At 35.3% G+C, this 10,379-nt stretch overlaps 2 protein-coding genes across 5 annotated transcripts in view; both read right to left on the bottom strand.

The window, feature by feature from the left end:
* Positions 1–2,694, bottom strand: part of LOC107707749 (uncharacterized) — a 14,047-nt gene extending 11,353 nt beyond the window's left edge. Inside the window, exon 1 of one of the 4 annotated variants that reach the window (XM_016511842.1) lies at positions 2,579–2,694. The gene's annotated coding sequence lies outside the window, so the exon portion shown is untranslated. Of the gene's footprint in view, positions 1–789; positions 1,771–2,578 lie in introns of those variants that run through there. The other 3 variants (XM_016511844.1, XM_016511841.1, XM_016511843.1) reach the window with 3 other exon arrangements.
* A 5,049-nt stretch (positions 2,695–7,743) lies between these two features.
* The window catches only part of LOC107707738 (DNA (cytosine-5)-methyltransferase 3B-like), a gene marked incomplete at its 5' end in the record, with an annotated part of 40,092 nt that continues 37,456 nt past the window's right edge, over positions 7,744–10,379 (bottom strand). The window contains 5 exons of the mRNA XM_016511826.1: positions 7,744–7,885; positions 8,613–8,731; positions 8,844–8,913; positions 9,057–9,142; positions 9,228–9,376. Coding sequence (XP_016367312.1) covers positions 7,744–7,885; positions 8,613–8,731; positions 8,844–8,913; positions 9,057–9,142; positions 9,228–9,376 — 566 coding nt within the window. The remainder of the gene's footprint in view (positions 7,886–8,612; positions 8,732–8,843; positions 8,914–9,056; positions 9,143–9,227; positions 9,377–10,379) is intronic.

Here is a 10,379-nt window from a genome sequence, read left to right as displayed (position 1 = left end):
TTCGGTTTGGAGTCTAAGGGGTTCAGTGTGGAGGACGGAGGAGCTGAACACGCAGCGCCAACCGATACCTGGACTCTTGATGGCTTCAGAGTTGATACAGAACAACTAATATAATAAAAGAAAATCCTGATTGCACAATAGCACAGTAGGTGGCGATATGCGCAAAGATTGCAACTCGCCATAAAACTAAGAAGAAGAAGAAGAAGAGGCCAATGAAGCGCGAGCGGCCTCCCAGCACATTCCTCCACACTGCACGGTGGGACCGACAGACTGCACGAGAAACAAAGAGGCGGAAAATCATGTCTTATCAAATATGTTACTGTTCGGTGATAAAACGTTCTGCTAAAATGACTGCAGTATGTAAACAATTGTTTATTTATCATGTTATACGTTCAAACACTGCGTTAAGGCAGTTAGAAATCAATTTTTAAGTATAATCTTAAGTATATTTCTTAGACGAGATATATAGTGAAAGTTTTTCCTTGAGTAATATGTAAACATATATTGTTTATTATGTGAGCCACATACTTTGGCAAAAACAAGATTATATCGTCAACGGTATGTGTATTTGTAAATGTAACGTGAAAAATGTATTTTTTAAAACAAACTCGAATGCCGCTTGCAACCTTTTAACCTATATATAAAAACTTCACTAAGCACTTGGGTTCATGTGTTTGTCCTATTGAAGCCTTGCTTTTGTTCTTTAAAAGTTCTATCAAGTGAAGCAACTAACGTTACACCAACTATTCGGATGTCCAGAGAGTAAAATCCATTACATTTAATACTAACGTTACTTACCACCACCCTGTCCCGTTTGGTGTTGTAATCGGTAATCGGACCTCCCTCTGGTGATGCCGCGAATTCAGTGGATCATCAGATTGGTCGGTTTGACGTAACGTAGGGGAGTCGATCGCGTTCGAATCCAAAAGCGTTCTGTTGCACGCGTTCTGCTGTTTTGCAACGTGGAAAAACTGTAGGTCAGGTGGGAAATTGGATTCATCCTAGTGACTCGAATCTTTTGAATCGCAAAAAGATTTGTTCACGGATTTTGTAAATTGCATCGTTACTCCAGTAGATGGCGATCAGTGCGTGGCTTTTGCGTGTTATAAGTTGAGTCTTCAATTTACTCAACCGAATCGCTAAAAAACATTCACAACCGAAACGTAATTTTTCGTTATAGTTGTATGTCTGCAAATATACTAAGAGATCTTGAAAAAAGTTTGAGTATCACTTCAATTCTCCCGCTTCATTTGTGTTGTTGTGAACGATGCTTACTAAATCACAAGACGAACAACGTGCCTCTCTCGTGTCGTCGGTCAGGAGCTCTTTGTTCGGTCTCCTTCAGATTCAAAACAATGACTCGTTTGGTGATGGGGGCGTGTTCGTTCACTTAGTCCAACCAATGAAATGCTTTTTACAACCCGCATTAGAAAGTGATTTGGTCGTGCTGTAATCACTCTTTAAAAGCAGAAAAGCGGTTCAAAAAAGGCAAAAGGGAACGAAAAATAGCCTGACTTCGGAATAACATGCTACGTAGGCTATACTATATTTCTAGCAGTAGTAGTAGAAAGTCTATTCCGAATTTAGCATACGAATGAAAAAGATCGTACGATGTCATATAGCAACTAATCTTTATGTATTTATAAATAACTGGTTAAAAACGTAAGACGAAGCAGGTAGCTATAATATGTTTCAATTGCATATTACGATAGAATTGTTGCAACGTATACAATATAGTGCTAAACTGGGCTACTGTTTTTACAAACACGGTACAACAGTGCGTTGAATACTGTAACGTTAGACCGCAACCTGGCGTTTTTGTAATGGCGGCTAGTAATGCATGAACCGGAAGTGATGTCCCTTTGGTCATTTACGCAACTGTTGAAAGAATTTTAATGCTGGTGGCGGTAATGCACCAATTACGCTGGATGCCAACCGCCGTTAAACATTAAGAAGAAGAAGAATTTTAATGCTTATCAAAATGCGACTTTAAGGTTGACCGAGACAAAACAAAATGCCCGTTGGAGAGGCAAACCTAGCTAATTTGACAACAGTATCTCCTTTATTCTACCAACCTTATTTTTAACCGTAAGAACAAGCGCAGTCATTTGTAACTTGAATGTGCAAGGCATTTGGTGTCAGTCGATTCCAGTTATTTTTAGCTGTACAAAATAGCTCGTTATGCTGCTGGATATTGCAAACTGATATTTATTTGAATAATAAATACACTGGTTTGTAGCGCAAATCGTTTTACAATTATGGCATTTTTTTTATTCTTATTATCTCAAATACCCATGATGCATTGCGCCAAACTGAACGGTCAGCGTGTGCCACAAACGTTTAATTCAAAGGTTCGCTTTAATAATGCACTAATATTCATTTGCAAAAACTGCACAATGAGGTGACGTTATTCTCCTCACTCCTCAAACATCGAAAGCAAATTAATTGTGTAAAATTAGGCTATTCAAAATTACTATCAGAATAATCCCAAAAGTTCAAATGAGTGAGTTTTACAGCAGAAATATAATGTGCGTGTTAAATAATCCTGTATGGTAGCGTTGGTCTATTATTAACATACCTGTGTGTTGCGTTAATCAAAACTTTTCCGTCATTAGAACCCTGATGGACGTTTCTTCTTCTTTTTTGTTTATTGGCGGTTGGCAAACCAGCTTTTAGGTGCACTACCGCCACCAACTGAACTGGAGTGTGGAACAGCAATGCGGAGGGACTACTCTTATGAACTTATTAATAAATAAATAAACATACCTTAATACACAAAACCTATTAAATACAAAGTATTATACCTAAATACATAAATAACACTCATACTATTTAATTTCTTATTTATATTCTCAAATATATATATTTTTGTTGCTTTTATATATTGTAACACCTCATCTTTCATACCTTGTTTTCTTGCCAACATATTTTTTAATGACATGTCTTGGATTCCTTTTTCCTGCAATTTTATGAACAACACTCGTCTTTCATTTTCATACTCTGTACAATATAAAATAACATGTTCAACTGTCTCTTCTACATTACAATGACAGTGTAACCCATTGTGATGCTTTTTAATTTTATACAGGCCTGAAATAAATGAACTTTTCCACGACATTCTAATTTATTGAGATGCACCTGTATAAATTACCATTAAATCCAGTATGACCTATATGTAATCTTGTTATAACTGATTCTTCTTTTCTTCTTAATATTGTTGTGAATCCTTTCTTTACCCACATTTCCTTGAAATCTATATAAATGTCTTCCCTTTGTTCCTCTGTCCCGCATTTGCTCCCATAGATTATTTGTAGCTTTTCTAATAAGTTTCAGATTTGCTCATGGGAATTGTAATTTCAACATGGCTGCATTTTAATGAGCTTTTTGCTAGTTTATCCACTATCTCATTTCCTTCTATTCCTACATGAGCAGGAATCCAAAGAAAATGGATGTTAATTCCTTGATTATGCAGTATGTACACTAACTGCAATAATTCATATATTATATCCTGTCTACAGTTAGAAAGTCCATATTTCAGACTTTTTAAAGCTGCTAAAGAGTCCGAGCATATGACTACCTTGTCTAGCCTCACTTCTTCCACACACTGTATAGAGCCAAATATATTGCTACAAGCTCAGCTGTAAATACCAATAAATTATCTGAAATTCTCTTTTTGATAGCTACCTGGTACTTTGGAACATATACCGCTGTTCCTACTTTTCCCGATTCTGGGTCCTTTGAACCATCTGTAAAAATATTAACAATATTACTGTATTTTTGTTTTATATATTGATTTACTAAATGAGTCCTTATTTTCTTTAATTAGTTCTTGAACGTGAGTATCTATACAAGGCATAGGAAAATAACCATGGAGGCACGCAGGTAATGGCACACTTTGAGAGTATTTCCATTGATCTATACCCATTATTTGAGCCATTCTATTTCCTGTCCAGCCTATGCTTTTGATTTTGTCTTTGGTATGTTCCCAACTCTCATGAAACACAGACTTAGTTGGGTGTATAAAGATACCCAATCATTCATAGCTATTTGTTGCCTTCTCACTTCTGGCATTTCACCCATTTCAACTTGAATAGCATTCACAGGAGAAGTACGTAAAGCCCCACAACACATTCTCAAAGCCTGCATCTGAGTAACATCTATTTTCTTTAGTTGAGTATCGCTTGTTGTTCCAAATACCATACAACCATAATCAACTGCTGATATAATAGAGCAATATATGTGCCCCCCACTCACAACCTACCAGACATCTCATAACATTTAATGCTCTTTTGCACTTTGTAATCAGTTTCTCAATTTGTACATTAAAAGTCAACTTTTTATCAAGCCATACTCCCAGAAATTTCACCATATCTACCTGTTCAAGAATATTACCATATAGTAATTCTTACACTGATGGACATTTTAAACGGCTTTCTTCATTTTTACAGATAAATGTATTTCCTAGCTTGAGAAATATTACAGTGAACACCGCTGATAGGAATCAGAAGTGAAAAGGGGGAGACAATTTTAAAGCACTGTGTGGAAAAAACGGCAAAGTGGTGTGAGATTTGGAGATAAAACAGAAGCAGTGGTTTTCATATTAATACAGCGAAACACAAAGTAACTAATCAGGAGAAACAGAACAAGCTGGCGGACTGAAATATTTTCTTGTGCCACATTAAAATACCAAGCCTTATTTTATTTTCCTTACTAATAAAAATAGAGCATGATAGAAAATAAACGAATAATCCAGAAAAAAACGAATAAATCCGTGTCAATGAAAATTCAATAGCGAATGTAGGCCTGTGGTTCAACTCCAGTCCTCGGGACCCACTGCTCTGCCCATTAGGCCTATGCATGCGTCTCTTATTTGACACACGCAGTTCAGTTCATGGATCTCTCTCCTAACGAGCTGGTGATCTGAATCAAGTGCGTTAAATAAGGGAGACGTAGCCTACAAAATGTGCAGAGCAGTGGGTCCCGACTCCCGAGGACTGGAGTTGAGAACCATTGATAGCTTTAAAAACATAACAAAAACATGCATTTGCAGCCTAGCTGAAAACAAACATGTAAAATGATGTACAATTTATGTGTATAATAAGTGATGTACAATGTACAATAAGTACAATTCATACATAGCCTAATACATTGTTAAATAGGCTAATTTATCTGATTCATTTTTAAATTGACAAAGGGACATGAGTTTTCTTAAAGATAGCCGATGTCCACAATGCCCATACAAAATCAAGTATTTTAAACTGTTGTTCATTTGTCCCTAACAGGGGGGGACATTTTTGGTCTTCAATTTTATTCTTTATTTATTTTTTGCCTGAACTTGACCAAAATCATTTTTCAGATGTTTTTTTTATCTCCCTATCATGATTGCACAAATTGACTAAAGCAGATTTTAAAATCTGTTTTTGATTTTCTGTATTTCATGATGTCCAAAAGGCATCGAATACCAAGAATGAACCAGTTATCTCTGCAGTCTTATCAGTTTTTGGTTGTAAATAAATATTTTAATTTTGTAATGCTTGCTGCCGTCAGAAGTGGCATGTCTTTGCGGTGGAGCTTTTTAAAATGTCTGAAATACAAGATGTAAGTTTAACGATGTTGCATTATGTCAATGAGATTTATGAGAGCAGGAGAAAGTAAGTATTGCAGCATAAGGAGGATATGCAAGAAAAATCATTTGGAATGTTGACCACTAGTTCATGTTTTTTTCATTTGGAACATTTTGCTTTAAATTCCCTTGACTTAATCACCCTTTTTAAAAATATCCATGATGTGCAGGTGGTATTGGACCTTTTCGTTTTAGAGAGCATTTAATTGGACAAAATAGTTTTTAAAGATGTAAAGGCATTTAGATGCATTTAAATGCATCTGATAAAAGTGAATTTAGTCAGTTTTACAAGGCTCCTTTTAAAAACATAAGCTTTATGATTATATTAATTTCTAATCGGTAGATATGATCCCCAGTCATAACCACACAATTAAAAGCAGACACTGAACACAAATCACAAGCTCAAACAGCTTTGGAATCTGTCTTTATTGGTTTTGCTCAGGATACTAAAATTTTTTTTTTTTGGTTATTTGAGTTTTATACCATAAGTCCCAAAAGAAAAATAAATTGTATACAAAAAAAAACTATAAGAAAAAAAGTATAAAAATAAAGTAAATATAAATGGACTGTATAAAAGCACTGTTAATGTTCAAAGGTATAGATTAACATGTTCATCCTGTTACCAAATAAACAAGTAAAAAGACAGCTTTATATATCAAATTTAAAGATCTACCAAGCAAAATAGTAAGGCTACGATATCAAAACTGTGTTTACACTACAGTAAAAAACCTTTAAGAAAATAAAATGACAATAAGCACATCTTTGCACTGTTTTACGTACATTTTTGCCTGTCAAGATGTGTACAGGACAAATGAGTGTAATTTACATGCAGTATCCAACGGTAATTCTGTTCAATGTCTTATAAAGTATTAAGGTTACTTTATGGTCTTCAAGCTTTAAGTTTGGACAGTAGTTTACATTAAGCATACAATTAGACGTATAAAACAGCTTGTGTTACAGCATTAGGTCTATCGAACAAAAGCAGAAAATTTCTTCGCAACCCCCCGCATGGCAGGCTGTATCTGTTCTCTTCAAAAGGCACCACACATTAAGTGTTTTAGACAGATGAGGCATCGCTTTTAAGCTACAATGCGTGATACAATGCATTTGTTATTGTGTGTAGCAACAGCAAGTATAAAAACAACAGTCCCTTAAGACAAATGAAAGCCTCTATCTGAGAGAAACCCATATAGAGCTAACATTTTACATCTACACCAGTCCCTCTTTATAGAGGTCAATCTAAAACAAAATTCAAGGTATAATAAGAAAGCTTTAAAAAACGTGTTGAAATGTGTTAAAGTTTGTAAACATTCATTACAAGGTTAAAATACAGTACACAGATCTCTATCTTGAGTAATTATTTGACACAAATTACTCGTCAAGAAAACAGTCGTGTAATGTTTAGCAGGCTAATGCCCTCAAGTTCTGCTAATAAACACCTTCTGGTTATACTGTTATTGTGCAATGTTACAGAGGGAATGTAGACTGTATGAAACACGAACGGGGCATCGATTCTTTTCACGCATCTTTTGAAATGCATTTTCTAAGGGCTCACAGCTTGGTGTTTGTACATTTGCATTGATAGATTTCAAGTATTTTTCTCACACCAACAATACCATGGAAATGCGTCACATGCAAGTATACTGATTCTTTTACATAATAAAAAAAATCTATGTAGATTTGTACATTCCTTAGCCAGATAAGCCGTAAAAACTTTTTTTTTTTTTTAAAGATTTTAAGGCAACATTGACAATGTTATGTTTTTTTTTTTTCTCATGATAACAAAGGACAAAATCTACCTGCATGTGTCGAGATGAATCCTGACAGTTTCAAAGACCTTGACAGGCACATCAATATAAAAATGGCTAGTACAAAAGCTAACTGTGTTTTTACTAAGTGACACTCTAAGCATCACAACACAGCGTCTACCTTGAGTTTGGTCAAGACTACCCACGTCCTCAAGTCAGCTCAACGTCTCAGCTTGTCTTTGCAAAGCTGAGATCGTCTTGTAAATGTGGAGGTTAGCTAGTCTCCAAGAGCTCCTTACTGAGGACATTTGGTTTTGTACTTTACGATGATTGTTGTGTGACTTTGGACTAACTGATCACGGACTACATGTGTTATTCACAGGCAAAGTAGTCCTTCAATGGGGCGAACAGGTGCCGGATTACAGGAACACTCCAAGACCGTCCCAGTAGCTTCTGTCTGGCGCCACGGCCCATGTTGGACACATCAGTGTAGTGGACAGGAAAGCCAAAAATCCTGAGGAGGAGAAAATAAGAGAGTTTTTGGTCAATTACGTGATGCATATTTCTTAATCTATTAATTCAATTAACAATACTAAAAAATGCAATTTATGAATATGAATGGACTTCAATACACGATGACTTGAATAATTTAATTATTTATTAGAATGAAATTTTGAATGAATTTTGACACTTAAAAGGCATAAAGTCAAAAATCAGGGAGGTAAAAAAACCTTCCTGATATCATAATGAATGGAAATGACTCATTAAATGAAAGAAATCCTTGAAAAGAAACTTTATTAAATAGGCTAATCAAGCAGTTCATTAAATATTAAAATGATTTTTAAAAACCTTTGTCCAACTCAAAGTGAAACCTAAAACAGGAAATTGTATCATAGAAATAACCACTGCAGATCTTCATGACTGTTTGTAGGTCAATAAATCTCATAAACTATCAGATAATTTGACATTTTTATGACATGACAAGGTTAGTTGTAAAATGTCATATGGTACAAAGAAAAAAAAAATTACAAAAAATTGTACCTTGAAAAAAAAATCTTTTGATATGTTACATTTTACTTGATGGTTACACCACCTGACATTCTTAGAGTCATTAAATTTAACTGGTTGTTGAAAAAGTTTTTAAAGGTTTTTCAAAATCATATGAAATCAGCACACAAGTACACAAGCACTCGACTTTTCGATATAATCAAAAAATCCAATTGTTGTTGTTGCGAACTCACCTCTCGAGCTCAGTGCACCACAGGATGTCCTCTTTGCCGTTCATCATGACAGGGAAGTGTTGGTCTTTGCCCTGTTTGATGGAGTTGGATCGTGTTGTGATGGTGCGTACCTTACCAAACTAAAGACAGAGTTAGATTTAAAGTTTTTCTCCTGGTACAGCCTGCTCAAGGTCATGAACTGAATAAATAGAGTAAATCAATAAAGGCCCGTTGGCTTTACACATAACTTACCTTGGCAACACGGCCATGTTCCAAACAGTCCTGAAGCTCTAATTTATCCATCCCAGACGCACACAGCGGTCTGAAAGAAAGCGGATTCATTTCAAACTTGCTTTAAGTACATATATCATGTTTTCATTTGTATTGTGATGCTGGTCAAAAAGGTTTAGAGATGGTGTCTCGAGATTATTTAAGAGGAACTGGGGAAGATGAGATGGCAAATACCTCTTCATTCCTGGCAGGTTTCCCCAGAAATAACGTGCCCTGTGTGCAGCTGATACCTCAATGGCGTCAATCATCACTGGATTACACTAGAGATACACAAAAACAAATTGAAATCAGAATTAACCAGATCAATTCATCTCTAACAACAGCAACCACTGATAAAAGTCCAACCTCCAGGAATCGTGAGATGTCTCTCTTATCATTGACGCTCATGGCGACCACATTCTCAAACATCCAGAAGAAAGGTCGGTCTTCCCCTTCCTTCGGTTTGGCTTCACTCAAGAGGCGGTAGAACTCAAAAAACAGGCGTCCAGTCCCCTCTAAACACAAAATAGTGCATATTTTTATATGTTTTATATTCTGAGTGGTTGCTAAAGGACTCTGACTGGTTGTTAGCATCTTGCTATGTGGTTGCTAAGGTGTTCTGGGTGATTATGGCCCTTAGATATGGTTTGGGTTCAATATAAATAGTGCAAATAAATAAAGAAGAGACATGGAAAATATTAATGGAAAACTAATAAATGGACATATATGAAAATTCTAAAAATGTATAAGTGAAATCTATATTTTATTATTCCTTCAGTTCTATTCAGTTATTTTATGATGTTTTTTATTGTTTATATTTTCCAAAACATTTATATTTGTTCTGCAGTGGTTCTCAGCCTTTTTGACTCAAAGGCCCCCAATAAAGGGTAAGAGATCTCTTTCGTAATTTCTGCTGTATTTATGAAAACACCACTTGCTTTTTTATTAACAGAAAGTAGAAGCGTTGATATATAAATTAGCCACAATGAATTTTGTGATTTCTATATATTAATATACATTTTATTAATAATGATATATTACTTTAAATGATTTTAAGTCATCATGTGGCCCCTTGAAAGTTTGCTTTGAGGCCCCCTAGTGGGACCGGACCCCCTGGTTGAGAACCACTGCTGTAAAGCACTTTGTAAACATTGTTTTACTATTTGCTTTAGAAGTAAAGCCTTACTTACTGTCTTAGTAATTAAAATTGAAACTAACATTATATGTGTGATGGCACAAATCCACTTAAGAAGCTACAAAATTCATGTCCGTCATGCAACCCTACAGAGGATAAGCAGTTTTGGAAAATGGATGGATGAATGGATAACTCTAAATAAAAAGTTTTAAAGAGGTCATATGACATTGCTAAAAAGATAAAAAGTTTTAAAGGGGTCATATGACATTGCTAAAAAGAACATTATTTTGTGTATTTGGTGTAATGCAACGTGTTTATGTGGTTTAAGGTTAAAAAAGCATTTACATTATTTTCCACTGTACGTACATTATTGTTTATCCCCT

Source organism: Sinocyclocheilus rhinocerous, unplaced genomic scaffold (genome assembly GCF_001515625.1).
Source record: "Sinocyclocheilus rhinocerous isolate Xijiao unplaced genomic scaffold, SAMN03320098_v1.1 scaffold565, whole genome shotgun sequence".
Classification (NCBI taxonomy): Eukaryota; Metazoa; Chordata; class Actinopteri; order Cypriniformes; family Cyprinidae; genus Sinocyclocheilus; species Sinocyclocheilus rhinocerous.
Note: the sequence above shows the minus strand (reverse complement) of the source record. Positions and strands in the feature narration are given on the sequence as shown.